General features: G+C 38.3%; 1 protein-coding gene across 6 annotated transcripts in view; it reads right to left on the bottom strand.

Annotated features, from left to right (window-relative positions):
* The window catches only part of GPHRA (golgi pH regulator A), a 40,318-nt gene extending 17,454 nt beyond the window's left edge, over positions 1-22,864 (bottom strand). For 2 of the 6 annotated variants that reach the window (XM_027091208.1, XM_027091207.1), the window contains exons 1-7: positions 22,656-22,861; positions 14,235-14,294; positions 12,709-12,812; positions 8,103-8,209; positions 6,840-6,941; positions 3,872-3,992; positions 3,144-3,224 (exon numbers count right to left, since the gene is read on the bottom strand). In XM_027091208.1, the coding sequence (XP_026947009.1) occupies positions 3,144-3,224; positions 3,872-3,992; positions 6,840-6,941; positions 8,103-8,209; positions 12,709-12,812; positions 14,235-14,294; positions 22,656-22,697 (617 nt within the window). In that variant the 5' untranslated portion in view covers positions 22,698-22,861. Of the gene's footprint in view, positions 1-3,143; positions 3,225-3,871; positions 3,993-6,839; positions 6,942-8,102; positions 8,210-12,708; positions 12,813-14,234; positions 14,295-22,655 lie in introns of all 6 variants that reach the window. The other 4 variants (XM_027091209.1, XM_027091210.1, XM_027091204.1 and 1 more) reach the window with 3 other exon arrangements.
* Between the last annotated feature and the right edge of the window lie 564 nt (positions 22,865-23,428).

Raw genomic sequence — 23,428 nt, 5'->3', positions numbered from 1 at the left:
CTAGTAAGCAGTTAATTTACCTGGACTCGAAATGTGAAACTGTCATACTTACTGTGTGCAGTAACTAACGTTTCTGCTCAGCTTTTCAACTCTTAGCGGCTCTTTCTTTAGCCTGACTCCCTGGTGGTTTCCTCTGAGCCTGAGCAGGTTAGTGGTCAACAAAGAATTTGGGCAGATTTTATAATCAGATTTTAGGCCTTGCTTACCCTCTCTGTGGTCCCTTTGTTTCTAGGGATCCCTCCTAAATTTCTAATTGCTTTGCCAGTCCTGAGTTGTACCTTCTGACACCTCAAGCCAAGTAAGAATTTCACTTGCTGTCATCCTACTTGTCTAACTTACATACCTGTCACTTTCTGTCATCCAACAATGTCTAACTTACATACTGTTCAGACAATGCACTCAGTCAAAGACACAACAAACTTGCAAATCTCATTAAGAGGCAATGCTGTCTTTCAAGGGTAGACCCCTTTCTAGTTTCCGCCTACTTCTCAGCTCTCTGGTATTTCCTCTACACATGCATAGTTTAGTGATGAGGCAGGGATTTGGGCAGAGTTTATATGTAGATTGTAGATCTCAGTCCTTCTGCATCTCTCTTGCTTTCAAAATTTTCCCTTTAAATTTTCCAGTTACTCTGCTGATTTGAACTCTATCAATCTGTATACTTGAGTGGGCAGTGGTTGAAGAGCACTCCGAGGCAAGAAAACCACAAACATGCAGTTACCTGACACTCTTCAAATTTCTACCTGTCTCTGTTCATTTTCCATTGCCTTTGAATATTTGTTTTTAACAATTTTTCCTGTTTCTAATTCAAGAGTAGAGATAAGGTTTTTCCTCATAGTAATAGCTTGCATTAACTTTTACATACTCTACGTACTCTAGGTTTTTTGTTTTTGTATGTCATAAGCTGTGTGAAAAAGTATAAATTCAGAATTTGTGGGTTGAAAGGGATCCTAGAGACCCTTTAGTTAACCCCACCATTTTACAAATGAGAAAACTGAGACAGTTTAGTATTTGCTCAAGATGACTTAACAAGTTTCTTGTAAAGTGATTGTCTAGTTCAAGTTCTTTTCCTTATACCATGGTGTGTAGTTGCATAACTGTATTTTTTATCTTCTACAAAACTACAATTTCAAAACTAATATTGTTTGTGAAAAAAGACTATACTTCAGTTATATCATAGATCTCCAAAACAAAAGCTTTAAAATCTAAGTCAACAGAAAAATAAAACAAAATAACAGGTCACTTAATTCTCTCAAACTGAAAAAAGCTGAAAGGCTTTGATCACTAACTCAGCATATTTATACTATCTGAACTAGGTTTTTGATGAATATTTTCCAAATACTATAAACCTTATCCTCTATTCGGTGTTCCAAGTGAGAAGACAGTATGCCTCTTTCCTGCCCCCATTTTCAACCATTAACTTTTCTGTACATAACAGATACTATTTTTCGTGTATGTCATCTCACTAGGGCCCTCTGCTGTTAAATTGAAAGATGTTTTCTGGTCACTACTCTTCTGCAGCTACGAGTGTTTCTGGAAACATTTTTTCAATATTTTGGTAAATAGCTAAGACATTGTATGAACCTCAAAGGTTGCAGTGTTGTCAAGTTAGCTGTCTATCTGCCCTGTTAGCTCCACTGGGTAAAGAACCGTGATAATTAGGTTAAGTTGGGAGGCTGATTCTTCTGAGAGCCACTCAAATTAGTAAGACCTACGGCAGGACCACAAACCATCCCAGACCCTGACTTAACAAGGTCTATAGGGGTACATGTATAGATCAGAGCCAATTCCTCAGCATGACTAGTGATGAAATGGCTTAAAAGTGCACATCCACAATGACATGGGTCATGACTTTATAGTCATCTCTCTATATAAATAAAATAAATATAGTACAAGGGAGAATGATCATGGGAATCAAAATAGTGTGTTCCTATACAAGTATCTTTTAATATTGAACAATGTTGCTCTTGTTGTTATATTCTAAAAATCTACATTCATATTCATTCATGTAAAATAAACTGTAGAGCATGAATGTGAACAAAACATATATAAGTAAACAAATGTATACACATGTGTATCTACTTCCACTCCCTTAGTAAAGATGTATACAAATGGAGATAAATAATTAGTTGGTGAATCTGGACCTCTTTATCATTCTAATGTCTATTGTTCTCTCTTATATTAAGTCTGCTTTGACTTGATTATGTATCTTACTACAGTAAAGTGTTGAAAGAAGAAACATGAAATGGAAAAACACTCATGCAATTTAAAACTTCTATGACATCATTTTTATATGAGTACTAATAACTCTAATAAAAACAGTAGACCAATAAGCTTCATGAAGGTAGGAACTGATTACCTCGTTCATCATTCTATCTCTATGTAGTATTCAGCATTTAGTACAGTGCCTCGCATAAAGTAGGCTTTCTATATAATTATTAAGTGAATGACTATATGAATGAATAAATAAAGGTAAAGTATTAAAACCAAATGATTCTCCTGCTGAGATTATTAATAAGTTAGATAGTTTTCCTTGGCTATGTATAGTTCACTGTTCTAAGAACTCTACATGTTAGTCAACTCATTATTATTATTTCCATTTTACAGATAAGGAAACCAAGACATAAAGAAATAAAGCAACTAGCTCAAAGTCACACTGTGAGTTGTAGGCCAAAGATTCAGATTCAGATAGTCTGAATCTAGAGCCTATGCTTTTACCCGCTGTGATATAGATTTCTAGAAATGTCACCTCGAAAACATACATTTTAAAAGTAGTTTTTAAATAATAAAAACAACAAAAATAGCTGGAAGACTTGAAGGATTTTTTAAAGTAGTTGGAGAAAGGGAAGTTGAAATAAGGCATGAAAAAGTTTGTAAAAATGCAGCACAATAGACTTTTAAAACATCCAGTGTAGAATACCTTCAAATATAAAAGTTATTCTAAAATTTATCTCAAGAGAATTTATCTAAAGTTAGGAACTAAGGTTGAATTTGAAAATTTTCTTTCACATAAGATTAGACACTAAGTCTTTGATGGTTCCCTAACTTAAAAATGAAATGAGATGAAATTCCCTGTTAGCACCAATTCATGTCAAATTTCCTTGTTGAGAAATTCTAACAGCATTAATGTGCTGATATCTTACCTTTTCTTTTTGCTTATGATCATATCCATGGTTTGGAGTAGTCGCCTTTCCAGGGCTACAATATCTGTGTCAGTCACATTCCTATAATAAGCACAAGCTGTTAGCAAAGTTTTGGGTTCCATCCCTGGGCATAATACAAGGCAGCTGGAGAAACACATAAACCTCAATTGTTACCCTATAATTCAAGGAATTGTATTTTTTCTGAGGAATATTAAAATAACTATAATAAGCAAAAATGTTTTTGTTGTCATTTTTTAATAGCTAATTCTTCTGGGGCCTCAGGGAAGTGGAAGGTAACTAGCTCTCTTATAGACTTGCTTAACTTTGATCCAGTGACATTTAGGATATACGTGTATGCACAGTTTTAACTTGGCATTGTCATCTACTGTTCTACTCTTGGGAGGAACTGATTTGCTGAAGTTGAGACTAGCTCACATTGCTGTCCACTAAAAATGTGTCTTTAAAAAGTGGGGGTGAAAAGGGGGTGGAGAAGGTCAGATTGAAATTGCCATTTTAAAAATAAATAAATGTAGGACAAATAACAAGGGCAAGCAATATAAGTGATAAGATTTATTTGAAAGATTCCTAGGTCAATGCCCATAAGGACAGAGAAGAGTAAAAAGGCAGTGTCATAGATCTAATATTTAAGTATTAATGATGGTGGCACGATATGACATATGTATTCAATAAGTAATGGGGAAAAAGAAAAGAGACAAAACTCTTGTTACCTGAGGAAGTAGGACAGGTAAGTGTATGGGCAGTTGACAGCACCAAATCCAGAAAGAAGAGCCATGAGAGTCACCCCAATCACACCTACCCGGCTGATGAGTTGTTCTATGGACAAGATCCCTAAAAATATCAAAGCACATTAATGCCAGGTGATACAGGTAAAACGGCTTTCACCTGCACAGCAAAAGGAAACATCACTGAAAACAGCAACCATTACTTTTAGCTAACTTACATAAGCTAAATTTTAATTATTAATATGTAGATTTTTCTCTAATAAATATGTCTATTGATTTTCTTCTTATCTCAAATGCTTCCAGAATCATTCTATTCTTGGGTAATGGTAATAGTAAAATAATAACAAGTTATAAGTAACACTTATTGTCTATTTATTCAAGGTAGTGTGAACTCTAACAAAGTAAGGTAGTACTTTTAGTAAAAGGTTTGGCAAAAAAATTAGGAAAGCAAATCTGCTGGAAAAGTATAAATAGCAGATACTACTTCTTACTATAGTTAACTTCAATCTATACATTTTCCCCTAATGTCATAAGCTCTTTACCTACCTTTGTCTTATTCATTTTTGCCATCAATACACACATAATGCATCTAATAAATGGGCTGAATTTACAGAATGAGTAATTCAAATGTAAGTACGTGAGTTTTTGATACTCAGTTGTATTCTAATTATCAATGGTTTCCTATTATTTGAGAAGGCTGAAAATCAACTTGGTAGTTAAAATAAATACTATTGTTGATGTATTGGGGATACATGAGAGAAAGCAATGCTAAGAATAACTCAGGAAGTTTAGTGTCACAGGAAAAAACTAGTTTAAGTTTGTTTTCACTTCCTATTTCTAGGATAGAATCACTTCAGCCAACCACTCCTAAGGCCTAATGCCAGAGCTGCCGTTCAGGAATTCTACTAGCTTTGAAGCTGAGCTTCCAATATTTGAGTCCTCTTGTGCCTGTATTTCCACTACACCATTTTAGAGGTCATTATGACTGCTGGTCTCTAATCTTTTGCCTCCTCCAACCTTCCATTTCCTTCTTTGCTGAGCTTGGACTCCAAGCTTGTTTGCTTTAACTTCTCTCTCCAGGACTTTCAGTCCTCTACTCTTCTCCTGAAGCACTGATCCTGCAAACTCCCAACTCTGGATCAGTCTAACACTCTGCCTTCCCTGTGCCCATGACTGAGCTGCCCCAAACTGCTAGAATGCATACTGACACTGATGCCATTACAGGTGTATGGTCTCCAGTCTTAACAGAAATCACACACTACTAAGGAATCCTTTTCTCGCCCTTGGTCAGCCATTTCTCCCCCTACCCCTCAGCAGATACTCTTTAACTCATTTTTCCAATCTGTTCTTTTTAGCTAATGTGCTTATTATATAAGAAAGAAGTTATTAGACATAAACTACCTTCATTCTACTATAAATATTTACATCTGTAATCATCCTTCCAACTTGCCCCCCTCAGAACAAGATGGTGTCCGAAGCTAAGACTTCTCTACCTGTGCTTTTGATCTAATTTCCCTTCCACCTCCTCCAAAATCTTGTTCCATTTCCTGTCCTCTTATCTCTTGTATCTTCAATCTTTCCTCCTTTGCTGGTTCTTTCCTTTCAGTTTCAAGTCTCTTTCCTAAGAAAAAGTCTGTCCTTGGCCTTGAGTTTACATCTAGTTACCAATCCTCTCTATCTACCCCTTAATAGCCAAGCTTCTTTCAACTCCATTTATTCTTCAATTGGCTGCAATTCAGCTTTTAACCCATTCTTCTTCACCCAATGAAAAGTACTTTCATTAATAATTGTAATGACAATAGAATAGGTAACACTCACCAAACACCTGTTATATAACAGGTACTGTTTTAAGTATTCTACTTACAATTAATTTAATCCTCATAACAACCCTATGAGGTGGATATTATTGAATATCACATTTTACAGATGAGGAAATGGAGGCACAGAGAGGTCAAGTAACTTAGTCAAGGCCACACAGCTAACAAGGGGCAGAGTCAGGATTAAAACCCAAACAGTCTAGCTCTAGAGCTTGGACTCTTAGCCATTATTATAATATGGTCACAAATTTTCTTCTGGTTGCAAAATGCAACAACATTTTCCAATCCTTGTTTTATTTAATCATTTATGACATTGAATCATTCCTATTTAAAATTATTTTCCTTTCTTGGCTTTCATACCACAATTTCCCTTGGTTTTCCCATTTCCTTCTCTACTTGCTTTTTCTTGGTCTTTTTTTTTTGCTCTGCATGGGCCAGAATTCCTTCTTTCATTTCTGTCTATATATTTTCCTTGGGTGATCTTGCCTGTTTCCCCAGTCTCACCTAACGGCATTTAGCTGACGTCTAACTTTTCAGATTCCTGAAATTATCTCCAAGAGGACAGATAAATCCATACCTTTTTCCTAAGTTCCTGACTTGTGTATCCAATTACCTACTGAATATCACTTAGATGCACACAGGCAAATCAAATTCAACATATTCCAAACTAAACTTATCTTCCTTCTTCTGTATTACTTATCTCAGCAAATGACATCACCAGCTATCTAGTCACCCAAATAAAAAATCTATACCACTAGTCTCCATTCTGTCTCTCACTCACTCTTGAATACACCAGTCTTTTTTTACCTCAGGGCTTTACATGATGTTTCCTGTGCCTTCCTGCTGGGTCTACCTTTGATCTTGTCCTTTAAATCTCAGCTTGAATACCACCTCCTCAGAAAGGTTGATGCTAAGGCCTTGCATTAAATTTGATATCCTTATCTGCATTATTCTCTATCATAGCAACCTGTTTGCTCCGTGATGATAATAATCACAATTGGCAACTATGTGTTTATATATTTACTATATATTTACTATGTGTATATATATTTGATATTTATAACTCAAAATTGATTTTTTTCAAATTAGAAAATTATAAACAACACTTTCCCTCTCCCCACCACATATACACTCACCATGTTTTGGGCTGAGAATGGGAAATGGATCTCCTAGTTTCCAGAAGAAATACATAAAGGTCAACCATAAAAGACAGGAAAAAAGCAGTCGTTGTTTATGCACTAAGAAAGAGGAGACAAGGTGAAATAGATATATGATAAAGAGCTTTCTCTACATAAGTTTATGGGATCATTCTAATTAATATTTGGTTGGCTTGCTCACTTGGCAAATGAATGATGGAAAAATATAAGTTTTAGAAATTGTTTTCTAAACCTCTTACCATCATTAGAGAATTTTGGCTGAAATTAAGATGTGGGTTGAGTTAGGGGAGACATTTCTTTTTTTTTAAGAATGCAAGAATTCTTGGGTTTCCCTGGTGGCGCAGTGGTTAAGAATCTGCCTGCCAATGCAGGAGACACGGGCTTGAGCTCTGGTCCAGGAAGATCCCACATGCTGTGAAGCAACTAAGCCTGTGCGCCACAACTACTGAGCCTGTGCTCTAGAGCCCGTGAGCCACAACTACTGAGCCCTTGCGCTGCAGCTACTGAAGCCCGTGCGCCCTAGAGTCTGTGCTCTGCAACAAGGGAAGCCACCGCAATGAGAAGCCCCTGCACCGCAACAAAGAGTAGCCCTCTCTCCCCGCAACTAGAGAAAGCCTGCGTGTAGCAACGAAGACCCAATGCAGCCAAAAATAAATAAATAAATAAATTAAAGAAAAAGAATGCAAGAAGTCTTTTAAAATGACAGTTAAAGGGGGGGGGGGAAGGTCATTTTCTGATAAAGTACTAATAACAATTCCCAGTACAAATCAGAAAGTACAAATAGTACCCTGCATTGGAAAAATGAAAGGAAAGATATTATAGTAGAAACAAATAAAGCTGTGGCAGGACAAATAACCTAATCATTCATTATTTATTTTGTAACAATCTTTTTTTTTTTTTTTTTTGCGGTACGTGGGCCTCTCACTGTTGTGGCCTCTCCCATTGTGGAGCACAGGCTCCAGACGCGCAGGCTCAGCGGCCATGGCTCACGGGCCTAGCCGCTCCGCGGCATGTAGGATCTTCCCAGACCAGGGCACGAACCCGTGTACCCTGCATCGGCAGGCGGACTCTCAACCACTGTGCCACGAGGGAAGCCCCTTGTACCAATCTTTTAAAGATGCTGTGTATGAGGTGCCCTCAAACAACAGTAGCTACTGAAAGTAATATAGAAATGAAACTCTCTACACCCTCAATCCTTAAGAATACTCATCTTATGTGCTGACACTAGGGTAAAATACTCACATAGTCGGATGTTGCTCACAATAAAATAGCCAATGTAAAAAGGCACCATGAAAACCAGGATCAACAGAATTACACACAGGTTCATTTTCCAGTGAAAATAACGGGAGCTGAAACAAATGTCAAAGAATATCACTAGGAGGGAAAGAGGGCAGCTACTTTCACTCTCTTTAGTCTTCCAAAGGATTTCTTGCTCTTTGAACTCAATACTGAATATATCCCATCTAATTAGTCAACTAGGTTGTTACTATCTGCTCATTTATAGAGATTAAAAAATACAAAGTTCTGAAAGGTATATATGGCCATCTTAACCTCCTAAGAATTTTACTTATTAAATTGAGACTGTTAATGCTCTAGTCATATTCATAGACAATGTATAATAACATTTATCAATATATATTATTGGTAGAATGACTTGTTTCACTTACCACTGGGAGTCCTATTTCAATATGAGTTAAAAGAAAATAAATGTTAATATGTGTTATAAAGACACATAAATACTTCTTCTGTACTCTCAGTATAAACATCTGATTTGCATGACCACTTTTACTACTGCTTAGAAAATATATTTTACTTATTGATTAAAATATTTTAGGGCTTCTTTTTATAACAATTTATTGAGACATAATTCACATGTTTAAAGTGTACAATATAATGGTTTTTAGTATAGTCACATCATTGTGCAGCCATCACTACAATCAATTTTAGAACATTTTTCTCACTCCATGATGAAACCCAGTACCCATTAGCAATCACTCCCCTTTCCTTTCAACCTCCCCAGCCCTAGGAAACCACCAATATACTCTCTGTCTCTATGGACTTACATATTCTGGACATCTCATGTATGTGGAATCATGTAATATGTGATCTTTTGTGACTGACTTCTTTAACTTAGCATAATGTTTTCAAGGTTCAACGATGTGTAGCATCTATTGAAACTTCATTCCTTTTTATGGCTGAATAATATTCATACTGTTATATGAATATACCACATCTTGTTTATCCATTCATTAGTTGGTGAACATTTGGGTTGTTCTACTTTTTAGCTATTATAAATAGCAATGCTATAAATATTCATATAGGAGTTTTTTGTGTAGACATGTTTTAATTTCTCTTTAGGTATCTACCAGGGAGTGGAATTGCTGGGTCATATAATAACTATATTTAATTTTTTGAAGACTGCCATTATTTTGCAAAGTGGCTGTATCATTTACCTTTTACCCATAGCAAATGAGGGTTCCAATTTCTCCACAGCCTTGTCAACACTTGTTATTGTCTTTTTGGTTATAGCCATCCTAGTGGGTGTCAAGTGGTATTACACTGTGGTTTTGATTTGCATTTCCCTGATGGCTAAAGATGCTGAGCATCTTTACATGTGTTTATTGTCCATTTGCATATCTTATTTGGAGAAATGCCTATTCAGATCCTTTGTCCATTTTTTAATTGTGATATTTGTCTTTTTATTATTGAGTTGTAAGAGTTCTTTATATATTCTAGATTGAAGTCCCATAGCAGATTCATGATTTACAAAAATTTTCTCCAATTTGTGGGATATCTGTTCACTTTCTCGATGGTGTCAAGTTTATTGATTTTAAACTTACTTAAAACTAGGCCTTGTTTCAAAAAAGGTTAAGTGGTTAAGTGGTTTATGAGTACATATAAAATACAGGATGATGAAATAAACTATAAGGAAATAAGAAAGGAAGGAAAAACAGTGGCAAAATATAGGTAGAATATCAGGGCAGGCCTGATGGTTATTATGAAAATGCTCACCATAAAGTTCTAGAAACTTGCTACAGGTGGGTCATAAATTTAGCTTTACGTTTTCTAATAGTCAATGTAAAATAGAAAAATTGATCAGTTAGATAAATCATAGTGTATGTAAGAAAAACAAATTACATAAAGTAAGCATAATTACTACTGATTTATTATTACTGAATTATTACCACGATCATATTGAAATTTCTCCAAAGATTTCATAAAGAAGAAAATATGAGGGCAATTAACAATGTTCTTCACAACATCCTTTCAAGAGAAACACTGATGAGTCTCAGAGGGCTATTTCTTCTGCTTACTCCTTAGTGTAGATGGCAGGAATCATAAAATAAAGAGCTATTCAGTAAAGGCTATCCTACAGAGAGCCAATACCATTTGGTTTAGATAAACTGACAGCTTTTGCTCATCTGGATTACCCACTTTTGAGCATATGGAGAAACAAACAATATGCACATCCTCCAGGCAATCATACTTAGTATTTCAGCTAAGTTTCTGAAAGATATTGGGAGGCAGTGGGTTTGAAATGACACGTGTAATCCATATTGCCAATTAAAAGCAAATCATATATTTTAACTGTCATTTGAGCTGAGGGTAAAATGACATTCTCTTGAGAAAATTAAGGATACCAACAAGATTACATATTTGAATAGGAGGCTATACCACTTCTGTTTAGAGAGGAGCCAAAAGAATACTCTTGGTCAGGTCCAAGATTTTCCTTTGAAAAGTATTCTGAATAGTCAATGCACAGGTAATAATATATGATCACGGTCCATAATTCTGTTACATAGTAGGACCAAATGTTAGTATGAAAAAATAGGTATAACTGAAGACATGTCTCAGCCTACCCAATCCCCCAAAAAAGCACCTAAAGAAGAACGAGATTTTAGCAATGCTACTTCCATACTCTTTAAGATAAGCTATTTGAGGAATATAAATCCAAGTAACTGAGTGAGGTGTCTTACTATATGGGATTGTTAATTATAAATGAGTCAAAAGTTGGGGGACATTAGCTACCAAAAACAATAATTTTGGTTTTAGACTAACTGAGTCATAGTCCTTTCTACACTACTTAGATCACTACTTATGGCCAGCCAGGCACCTGTTTTTATAAATGAAGTTACTGGAACACAGTCACACCCATTTGACTACATATTGCCTATGGCTGCTTTGGCTCTACAACAGCAGGGCTGAGTAGTTGCAATAGAAACGGTGTGGCCCACAAAGCCTAAAATATTTACTATCTGGCTCTTTACAGGAAAGGTTGCTGACCTCTGCTTAGATATCAGTAAAACTTCCAGGTTGTGATAATAAATTTTATTTTCTAGTTTTATTGAGAAATAACTAACAGAGACCACTGTATAAGCTTAAGGTGTCTAGAATGATGGTTTGACTTACACATGCTGCGAAATTATTACAAAAGGTTTAGTTAACATCATTCTCTCGTATAGATACAAAACAAAAAATCTCCTTGTGTTGAGAACTCTTAGGATTTACTCTCTTAAATTTCCTATATATCACACAGCAGTGTTCTAGAACTTATTTACCTTATAACTGGAAATTTGTACCTTTTGACCACCTTCCTCCAATTCCCCCTCCTCAAACACCCCGCCTCTCGCAACTACCAATCTGATCTCTTTTTCTATGAGTTTGGTGTTCTTATTTTTGTTTTTAGGTTCCACATATAAGTGAAATCATACAGTATTTGTCTTTCTCTGTCTGACTTATTTCACTTAGCATAATGCCTTCAAGGTCCATCCGTGTTATCACAAATGGTAGGATTTCTTCATTTTTTGTGATTGAATAATATTCCATTGTATATATATTCCACACTTTATCCATTCATCCTTTGATGGACACTTAGGTTTTTTCCATATCTTCGCTATTGTAAATAATGTTGTTATGAACATGGGGTGCAGATACTCTTTCGAGTCAGTGTTTTAATTTCCTTTGGATATATTTCCAGAAGTGGAATTGCTGGATCATATGGTAGTTCTATTTTCAGTTTTTTGAGGAGCCTCCACACTGTTTTCCATGGTGGCTATATCAATTTACAATCCCATCAGCAGTGCACAAGGGTTCCCTTTTCTCCACATCCACACCACTATTTGTTATCTTTTGTCTTTTTTTAATTTTTTGAAAAATTTATTTATTTATTTATTTTGGCTGTGTTGGGTCTTTGCTGCTGCGTGTGGGCTTTCTCTAGTTGTGGTGAGAGGGGGCTACTCTTCATTGCAGTGCTTGGACTTCTCATTGCAGTGGCTTCTCTTGTTGCGGAGCATGGGCTCTAGGCACACAGGCTTCAGTAGTTGTGGCGTGGAGGCTCATTAGTTGTGGCTCACAGGCTCTAGAGCGCAGGCTCAGTAGTTGTGGCGCACTGGCTTAGTTGCTCCATGGCATGTGGGATCTTCCTAGACCAGGGCTCAAACCCGTGTCCCCTGCATTGGCAGGCGGATTCTTAACCACTGTACCACCAGGGAAGCCCTCTTTTGTCTTTTTGATGTAGCCACTCTAACGGATCTGAGGTGTGGTTTTACTGTTTTCATTGTGATTTTAATTTGCATCTCCCTAATGACTGGTAATGTTGAGCATTTTCTCATGTACCTGTTGGCCTGTAAATCTTCTTTGGAAAAATGTCTATTCAGGTCCTTTGCCCATTTTTAAATTGGATTATTTGGTTTTCTTGCTATTGAGTTATATGAGTCCTTTACATGCTTTGGATATTAACCCCATATCAGACACATTTTTTCAGGTATGGGATCCCAGTAAATCTCGCACCATAAAGAAAGTAACATAGGTTTCTTTAAGAGGATAGCTAATTAGTACTCTTACTCACCTGCTATTCAATACTCCTAAGATTTCAAAGATGATGAGCTCAAACATGGTGCAAGAAAATGCAAAAGTCACAGAGAAGATCACCTGTACCACATACTGACGCACCTGTTAAAAGTCAAATAGAGACTAAAAGTCATTTCCTTATGTGAAATATTGAGTTGATAACCTTCTGGTTACAAGTCAGAAAACTTATATTAACGAAATTCTCAAGTTATTAGAAACAGGGCCATGACAGTAACTAGTCTGGAGCTAAAGGAATAGATGAAAGTAGGTAGTACTTCTAATTCATGGGTCACTATTATCATCCTCCTCCTGTGGATGAAAAATTTAAAGCACAAGAAGATGAAGTGACAGGGTCAGAAGTAGCATTAGAACTCCTGATGCACACTGACAAAAAAAATTACAGATTTATATATACAGGTTAGTGCTAAAAGGGTTACTTCAACATTCTGCAGACCTTGGACCAGTTTTAGAACCTTCCCTAGGAGGCCTTAAAGTATTGAGCAGAACAGAATCTCTGGAATTCTGGGCTATTTCAGACAATAACTCAAACTCCCTGGGGAAGTTTAATGGAGAACATACTAGAAATGACCCCAGATAGTCCATAACCATTGAGCTTATTACTAAATGAGAAAGATTAATTAGGAAATGTCCAGTGTAGGCTGTTGTGTTTCTGAATTCAAGGCTTAAGATACGAATCGAACCAACCTTAGAATTTGGTATTAACTTAGGATGTACGATTGGTAATTAACACTGAAGGCCAGATACCAAATGAATGAGCACATTTCTGAGACATTATAAGTTAAATTCTCTCCCAAAGAATAACTATCTGCTATTGGTATATATACTGATATGACTAAGGCATGATATTTCTTGATCCTGGCTCCTGGGCTATACACGACTTGCCTAAGAAAAAAAAAAATCAACTAAGCTTGATTATATTCTCCAATTTAAGAATTATATAGTGGCAAAAACTTCCCATCTTGGGAGTAAACGTGATTTTTCTTTTTTTTTCTTGACCATCACAGGTCATGGAAGTTCAAGCATAACTCATTTTGTTTTTAATTGAAGTATAGCTGATTTACAATGTTTCACGTGTACAGCTGATTCAGATATATATATATATATATTTATATATATATATACGTTTTCAGATTCCTTTCCGTTATAGGTTATTACAAGATACTGACTACAGTTCCCTGTGCTCTACAGTAGGTCCTTGTTGTTTATCTACTTTATATATAGTAGTGTGTATATCTGTTAAAACCAAAATCCCAGTTTACCCCCCCCAACCCCCCACTTTCCCCTTTGGTAACCGTGAGTTTGTTTTCTACGTCTGTGAGTCTACTTCTGTTTTGTAAATAAGTTCACTTGTATCATTTTCTTTAGATTTCACATATAAGTGATATCATATGATATTTGTCTTTCTCGAACATGATTTTTCTTTAATGGAGGTATTTTTCTTGTCTCATTTAAAACAATCTAAATTCATATAATATTAGCATAATCAAAACGATCTCTTCTCACCTCGTAGTCCTTAAACAGTTGTCGCATGAAAAAAAGCCACCCAAATCCAAAGAAAAATATCTGGGGGAGAAAGAAGATAGAAGGTCAATATACATAATCTTTTGAGAAATGTCTTCTACAGACTATTTTACGATAAAAGGTCGCCTAACTAAATAGCTTATTTCAGAGATTAAAGACGACATCCACCCATATAAGATCTACTTATTAAAGTCCTCAACACTGGGACTAGATGTTGAAAGGCTCTTCAATTTTTGAAATTATCCTTGTTTAAGTTAGACAAAAAATTAAAGTATATATTTTTCCTGTAATCTTATGATAGTCATTTTATTAGCCAGAGAAATTAGCAAATAAAAAAGGAGTCACTGAAACTTGCTTCTTACAGATGATTCTTGCTTACAAGTATTTAGAAAAACAAAACAACTTCAAGGAAAAAGAGTTATTTTTAAGAGTTTTTTTTTAAAAAAGGAAAGTAGTGGGGCTTCCCTGGTGGCACAGTGGTTGAGAGTCCGCCTGCCGATGCAGGGGACATGGGTTCGTGCCCCGGTCCGGGAAGATCCCACATGCCGCGGAGCGGCTAGGCCCGTGAGCCATGGCCGCTGAGCCTGCGCGTCTGGAGCCTGTGCTCCGCAAACAACAGTGAGAGGCCCACGTACCGCAAAAAAAAAAAAGGAAAGTAGTAGACAGAGTGATATTTTCTATATGTTTTCCTTCATGGACCTTTCTCTGATTCTCCACCATCTTGCCTAATCCACTAAAGTGGTTTCCATCTCAGTATAAAGCCAAAAGATTGCAGGATCTCACATTGTCAGTTTTGGTTCAAGCTGGCATCAGAGACAGTAGCCACATGACAGCTCTGTTCAGCTTTCTAAAGCTCATTTGTTTTCCACTGGTAAATAGAACTTTCTCTACATACACACACTCTGACACAACTCCTCTTTTCTTCTTATATTGGCTAGCAACTTTATTGAAGAATAACATTTTTTTAAAAAATTATAGTTGCTTTACAATGGTGTGTTAGTTTCTGGTGTACAGCAAAATGGTTCAGTTACACATATATATACATATTCTTTTTCATATTCTTTTCCATTATGGCTTATTACAGAATATTGAATATGGTTCCTTGTGCTATCCAGTAGGACCTTGTTGTTTATTTTATATATATAGTAGTTTGTATCTGTTAATCCCAAACTCCTAATTTATCCCTCCCCCACCCCTTTTCCCCTTTGGTAACCATAAGTTTGTTTTCTATGTCTGTGAGTCTGTTTCTGTTTCATAAAAAAGTTCATTTGCATCATATTTTAGATTCCACATATAAGTGATATCATATGGTATTTATCTTTCTCTTTCTGACTTACTTCACTTAGTATGATAATCTCCAGGCCCATCCACTTTGCTGCAAATGGCATTATTTCAGGAAAAAAAAATCTTTTATGCCTTCCCACTGACTTTAGGAGCAAGTGTGAACTTTTGAGCATGGTTTAGCAGACTCCTCCTCCTCTTGTTGTGTCCCTCCTACCCACCAAATTCATATTTTCAGCCACATGGAACTGCTTTTGCTTCTTTAGATACAACATTCTTTCATACCAAGACCTTGGCAGATGTTATCCTCTGATGGGAACTTCTCTCCAGTCCCCTCCCTACTTACCCTACAGATCGCAACTTAATTATTACTACCTCTTGAAGGCCTTCTCTGGTCTCCCAAATACAGGTAACTTGCTCTTTTTATATAATCCTATTCTACCCTGTATTTCCCTTACAAAAGCACTCACCACACAGTTTTTTAATGTCTAATTTAAATACACGCTTTTTTTTTTTTTTTTTTGCAGTACGCGGGCCTCTCACTGCCGCGGCCTCTCCTGCTGCGGAGCACAGGCTCCGGACGCGCAGGCTCAGCGGTCATGGCTCATGGGCCCAGCCGCTCCGCGGCATGTGGGATCCTCCTGCACCGGGGCATGAACCCGTGTCCCCTGCATCGGCAGGCGGACTCCCAACCACTGAGCCACCAGGGAAGCCCAAATACATGCTTTTTAAAAAGGCATTAGACTGTAAGTTCTGTGAAGATAAGGATCATGTCTGTCTTGTTAATCTTTGTATCTTCAGCACCCAGCACAATGCCTGGCACATAGCAGGCTCTCCATAAATGTTTGCTGAATGGATAAACGGTCCACAGTGAAAGATGTTTTGTTCTTCAGGAACATTCAATCTCAATTTTTTGGTAATAACTTCTATGTGCTGTGCTAGGTGCTGGGGACAAAAAGATGAATAAGATAGTTACTACCTCAAGGAGGTATAGTATAGTGGCAAAGACACTAAATAATCATAATGTGAGACATGCACATGATATTGTAAAAGAATATGAAAGAGGGAAACTAAACCAATCTGGCAGGGGGTTAGGACACATTTTTCTGGGGATGATAATACCTTAGATGAAGGAGGATTTAATTTAGGGTTAAAACCTGATATCATGTGCAAATTTGGGGGTTATATGCATTTCTCTAGAGAGAGGTTCCAAGGTATTCACCACACACTCAAAGGTTTCCACCATCCCTAAAATATTAAACAAACAAACACTCTTAAAAGATGAAAAAGAATTAGGCAGGTAAAAGACAGGTAGTGGGGGTAGAAGGACAGGGCTTTCTTTTCAGACAGCAAAGAGCATGAGTAAAGGCACAAAGGTAAGAAATATTGGGTTGGCCCAGAAGTTCGTGTGGGTTTTTCCATAAGATGTTATGTTACGGAAAGACCTGAACGAACTTTTGGGCCAACCCGATAGTATGGTATATACTGGTAACTACACACGGTTTGGTGCTGCTGGAAGATAAAATTCAAAGAAAGAAGTGGTTAAAAATAAGGCTAAGAGAGGAGGAACAGAGAACTAATGACTGAAAGCCCTGGAGGCCACTGTAAAGAGTTTGGATCATAGTCTGTAGGTGATGAGGAGTTATTTAAATACAGAAAAGACATGGCTGGGTTTATTTTGTATAGAGCATTATGGTAGCTATTTGAGGGAAACAACACTGTAGAAAAAGAAACATGATAGGAGGTTGTTGCAGCAGTCCCAATGAAAGATGATAAAGGCCTGAATTAAGACATCGGTGGTTAGAGAGGAGGCAACAGGTCTGAGTACTTAGAAGGTAAAATCAGCAGCGAGGAATCAAAGGTGACTAGTTTGGGATACAGGATGAAGAGTGAGGCCACCCACTTTACACAAAGACTACTGCAAGAAAACAAAGATTTGGGAATGAGGGTGGGAGATAGGACTATGATGGATTCACTTTCAGATGTGCTAAGTGCTTGAGGGCAATCCAAATTGACATAAAAGACAGATTAGGAAGGTAGGGCTGAGATGCGCCTAAGAGCTGAAACCACCAAAGAATATGAGATCACCCAGGAATAGTATGTAGAGTGAAGAAGGCAATATGCCAGGAAGAAAACAGTAGAGGGAAGGAATGGGAAGAAGAGATCAGGAAGGAGACAGAGGAGGAATGGTCAGAGAAATAATAGGCACCAGGACACCGTGGTATCCTGAAACCAAGGAAATAGAGTTTAAAGGAGTGTTAAATGAAGCAGAGACGGGCAATAGAACCAGGACTGAAAATGCTCAAAGGACTTGGTAACTTGTAGGTCAACGCTGACCTTTGGAAAACAGTTTGAGTAGTGAGGTGGAGGCAGCCACCAGACTCTAGTGGGCTGGGGATGCCCGCGGTGGGGAGGGGGGCGGGTAAGGCAGTAGAGACAATAAGCACAAATCACCCAAGGGACAGCGAAGAATGAGACAGAGAGAAAACATTAGAGAGCAGCCCAAGGAAGCATGTGGGGTAAAGAGAAACATTTACAGGCCAAGGGGAAGAAAGCAGTAAAGAGATAAACAAATATGAGAAGGAACTGATAGAACACTGGAGGTGAGTTGATGATGTTATTAATTTATTATTATTAGCAACAGCTACCTTTTACTGACCATGTGGTGTATTCCAGGAACTCTAAGTGCTTAGCCTTGCAATCTCATTAATCATGAAAACCAGATAAGGTAGGTTTGATTGTCTTCATTATAGAGAAGGCTGAGGCTTAACAGAAGTTAACCCATTTATAGTAAGTTTCGGAATCAGGATTCAAGCTGAAGTCTGGGTGGCTGACTCCAAAGCTTGTGCTTTTAACCACTTCCCAATAAGCTGCTCCATGATCAAAGGCACAGGTGGAAAACATTGCCTTAAACAGGAGTAAGGGGCACCTTATTTTCTCACATGGGAGGAAAGGAATTGGGAATGGTTGCGGATATAAATAACTGCTTAGATTAAGATATAGGAAACAGAAGCTCATACCTCTTGGCCTCAGTTTTGTTGATAAAGTAGGAGGCAAGGTGGTCTGCTAAGAGTAGGAGAGGTGAAAATGGAAAAGGGAGCTTTGAAAAGAGTGATAAAGACCCAGAGAAATTATGAGGGGAAGGGAACAAGCAGCTGATTAAAGTCAAGAAAAAAAATGATTCAGTGAGCTAAGGGTGTCCATAAACTTACGGCATTGGCAATCTGCACAGTTGTATGATTTTCTACAGAAGGCTTTAGGCCCGAGTTAGTAGTAGACAAACTATAGCAGTGATCCGAGTGTGGACTTTTATGTGTAGGTAAAGAAACAAGAGAGTATGAGAAAGTAGCTTGGATCCATGAATCCAGACCGAGTAGAAAAGGAAGAGGGTGAATAGATTAGGAGAAAATACCCCTAGACTACCTGGGAGATCCTTTGGCTATTATAAATCATTACCAGGGGCTTCCCTGGTGGCGCAGTGGTTGAGAATCTGCCTGCTAATGCAGGGGACACGGGTTCGAGCCCTAGGTCTGGGAGGATCTCACATGCCGCGGAGCAACTAGGCCCGTGAGCCACAACTACTGAGCCTGCGCATCTGGAGCCTGTGCTCCGCAACAAGAGAGGCTGCGATAGTGAGAGGCCCGCGCACCGCGATGAAGAGTAGCCCCTGCTTGCCACAACTAGAGAAAGCCCTCGCACAGAAACGAAGACCCAACACAGCAAAAATAAATAAATTTAATAAACTCCTACCCCCAACATCTTAAAAAAAGAAAAACATTACCAGTGGAGACATTTAAATTTATAGTTTAGAGGCCATATTTAAATGACTTCTGAAGTCATGACTGCAGATGGAGAAGTTAGAAATTTAGGGAGTAGTGTATATGGTGGAGATGGATGAAAAAAGAATAAAATATTTCACTAAGAGCACTCTGAAATGGGATTTAGACAAGGAAAACAAAACAAGTGAAACTGATAAGTCTATATGAGGGGGTGGGAAACGGAAGAAAAAGAGATACATACCTTTATATTTCATTGTGGGCTCCTTTCACATTGAAGAAACACTTAAAAAGAGTTTTACACAACTAATATAAAAAAAATACCAGGAGAATTCAAGAAGTCCAAGATTAATATGAATTCTGGCAAGATTAGAGAGGATCTAAAAAGCATGCAAAAAGTAAAAGCGATTTCAAACATTTTTGCAAATAAAATAGAAAGTGCACAGCTCTTATTCAAAAAGATTTTTGAAATTGTGCAGAGTCTTGACCTTGGGACTTAAGAGTGTACTTTGGAACTGATAAGTCTTACGACTGTAGAGAAGGCTGAAGACAGAGGTTAGATAACAGTTGCTTTTACAAAAAATAACTCCTACACTGAAAATTAGCTACAGATTTGAAAAAATAGATGGCCATTGGCAGGACAGTTATTAAAGAACTGACAATAAAAGATCCCTTCCTTGGATCATTTATTTACACTTTTATTTATTTAACAAATATTTATTAGTGTCTAATACGTGCCAGGCCCTAGGGGTAGAATGGCAAACAAGAGAGCATGGGCACTGCCTTAAGGAATTTATAATCTACGGAGGAGATAGACAAGTAATTATGAAACAATGTGATAGTGCTGTTATAAGTGAAGCGGGCAAAGGGTACTAGGAAAACATGTATAGGGACATCTAGTCCAGTCTGGAAGAGGTTTTTTGGATATCCATGTTGAGATCTGAAGGCTGAATAGGAGTTAGCCAGGAGAAAGAAGTGGAGGGATATGGGGAAAAGGTCCAGAAAGAGAACAGACTGGTGGAAACCTGAAGGCATGGTAGCATGGCCAGGTTAAGGAATGAAAAGAAGTTTAGTAAGGCTAGTGTGTTATAAATTGAAGTGAGAAATGGTGAGGGCCAAGGCTGAAGTGAAGAGGTAAGAGCTGGGTCTCATCATAAGAGACCCCATAAGCCACATTAAGGATGTGAACTTTATCCTGTGACAATCTCTACACCAGGATGTTGCCTGAGGCAGACCAGCTTCAATATGTGACCTCTGATTTCAGATTTCATTTCAAATAAATCTTTCAGTTCATACAAAACAGGAAAAATGAGGGGAAGGTGTTTCTAAGGTACTCACACCTCTCCAGAAAGGTGCTTTTTATTAAATATTTACTAGGACTACTATGTGCCAGAAACTGATCTAGATGCTGGGGAATACAGCAGAAACAAGACAGAGAGTATCCTGGACCTCATGGAGTTTACATCTAACGAACACAAACAAACAAGTGATAGATATGAAGAAGAAACTAAAACTGGGACATGAGACAGAAGGTGGCTGGAATGGAGGCTACCTTGACTGGGGGTAGGGCGTCAGGTAAAGCCTCCCCAAAGTGACATTTTTACTGATACCTAAATGATGATGAAGTAGCCACATAAATATATGGACAGAGAACAATTCCACACAAAGGATTCTTCGGGTCTTAGTTCCTCACTTGTAAAGAGTAGGCTTGAGAATTAAATTTAATATTGCATGTGAAGGCATGTGTGAAAGTTAAAGTATTATATGGCATACAAGATCAGAAAGCCACTTTCTTGGTTCAACTTGTCAATCAATTATATCCATGTTAAAAATGTTTATAACCATCTTAGTGTTATAATGTAATGCCAATTTCCTCACTGACATTCTTATTTTTATTCTGAGTGAAAAAAATGCTACTTAAGTATTGTCATTTTTCTTGAGTTGGTACTAGGGCTAAAAATAACCCTGAGTTGTCATAAAGGGCAACAGGAAGCCTTGGAAAAGTTAGAAAAGCAAGAGAATTACATGTCCAGATTTTTGTACATTGATGCATTTGAATATTATGCAGCCAATAAAAACTACAGTTATGAAAACTTATAAAGAATGGTAATTTTAAAAACAAAAAATTTATCGTATCAGGATGTTCCTTGTTTCATGCTCTCTAAAATGTTTTAATAAAAGGATTTCAAGAAACAAGGACAATGCTCCACTCCGAAGACAGAAGCATTAGGATAAAGCAATACAAAAACAGAAGAAAAAAAACCCCTAAGATTTAGTTTACTTTAAACCCCCAGAAGGAACTGTTTCTGTCATGTGCCACTTGAAAAAAAGGAACAATTAAGAATACTTTAAACTACTGGAAAAATGGGGGTGGGGTGGAGGGAAGATCAGTAATTAGGTAGTCCGAGCTTCTACAAATTTTATCAGTTGGCCAACAAATATTTATTGAGTGCTTGCACTTGGAGGGAGGATAGAGCTATGAAGAATTTATCTCAAAAAATAAATTCATAAACAAATACATAAATATCAGTGCTATGATAAATGCTGTGAAGAAAATAAAACAGAGTAACTCAATGAACTGACATGGTAAAAGCAAAAGGCTCACTAGATTTAGTTTCTATAGAGCAGGGACAAGTCTGTCTTATTTTAGGTTTGTATCCTCAGAACTTTATATAATGCTCGATAAAAGTTTGCTGACTGTACGAATGAATGAAGGTGGCCAATCGGGAAGGAAAGAGGGTTAGAAAAAGATCCGAAAGCGTGGGCAGCAAATAGAGGATGAAGGATGGAGGTGTTACTGTACAAACGAAACCTGATACTTATTAGATCTCTGAAGTGACGGCGGCAAATTTCTCCGCATCCGGATTCAGGATTTGACAGCTAAACCAGCAAAGCCCTCACGTGTCCCCAGGAGCCAGCAGGGATTGGCGAGTCACTCCCTCCGCGCCCGCAACCACACTCTTCCCTAATCCATGAATCAGCGGCGCAGTCCAGAGCTTCGGCGCGCTTTGGGGGCAGCTCCCTTCTCACGGCACCCGCTCTGAGAGCTAAGGCCACCTGACCTCTCCCAAAAGTGAACGGAAAACCTGGGGGTGGGGTGGGGTGAGGAGGAATGGAGGCTGGGCGGGGGGCGCGGACCGCCGCAGGACGCCTCCTGACAGCTAGGTGGCAGGGAACCGGATGCAGCAAATCCCACACCCTCCCCGAGCTCTGGGCACGGGTGAGGCAGGCACTGGCCGCGGGCGAGAAGACCGAGACTCCGGGCCAGCCCGCATCGCTGAGGCCCGGAGGAGACGACTCGGGAAAGGGAGGCTGAGGAGTCCTGGGGCGGAACGCGGTGGCTCACCTGGGAGGTAATCATGATGCTGGAGTCGATCAGGAAACTCATGGCGAAGTATAAGGAGGGCTCGTACCTCCACTTCCCACTCCCCAAGGCCACGGCACGCTCTGACCACGGGCCCCCTCACACTGGCAGCTGTCGCCCGCGGGCCACTGCCAGGACCTCCGCTCGCCAGCCCGACGCCATCAAGCTGCGCCCCAGCCAGCCAATCAGCAGCTACGTCCAGCGTTTCCCGCCTCGGGCTAGGAGTGGGCGGGTGCTGAGCAGCTGAGGGCCAGGGGAGGGGCCAGGGAGGGGCCGCCCTGGGGGCGGGCCTTAATTAGAGGTGGGCTGGCTAAAAGAGGCGGGATACAACAATGTGGTCTGAAAATTCAAAAGCAGATGTATTGCAAGGTAGCATTTCCATTTCTGAGGATAAAGGAGGTGGGGCCTGAGCTAACATTTTAAGTGGTAATTTTATTTTATAATGGTCATAGCTAATAAGATGAAGTTAATAATAATGATTATTATTATATTGAGTTAGACCATTAAAAAAAATGAGTTAGACCATAAATCAGGCATTGTGTTCTAGATGTTACAACTTATACTTGGCTCCACAAACAACTGCATAAAGAGGGAAGAGTGGAAAGGCAGGTTTTAGCAAATATAGCTAACCCAGTAAATTTCTGATGTGATAACAACAATAAAAGCACACCATCTTTAACAAGGGAGTGATCCATCTCATTGTACTTGATGCCCATCAGACCACACCTGGAGTATTGCATTCTTTTACCACGGTT

This window comes from Aethalodelphis obliquidens, unplaced genomic scaffold (assembly GCF_003676395.1).
Source record: "Aethalodelphis obliquidens isolate GAN/ISIS:26980383/991018 unplaced genomic scaffold, ASM367639v1 scaffold70, whole genome shotgun sequence".
Taxonomy (NCBI): Eukaryota; Metazoa; Chordata; class Mammalia; order Artiodactyla; family Delphinidae; genus Aethalodelphis; species Aethalodelphis obliquidens.
Note: the sequence above shows the minus strand (reverse complement) of the source record. Positions and strands in the feature narration are given on the sequence as shown.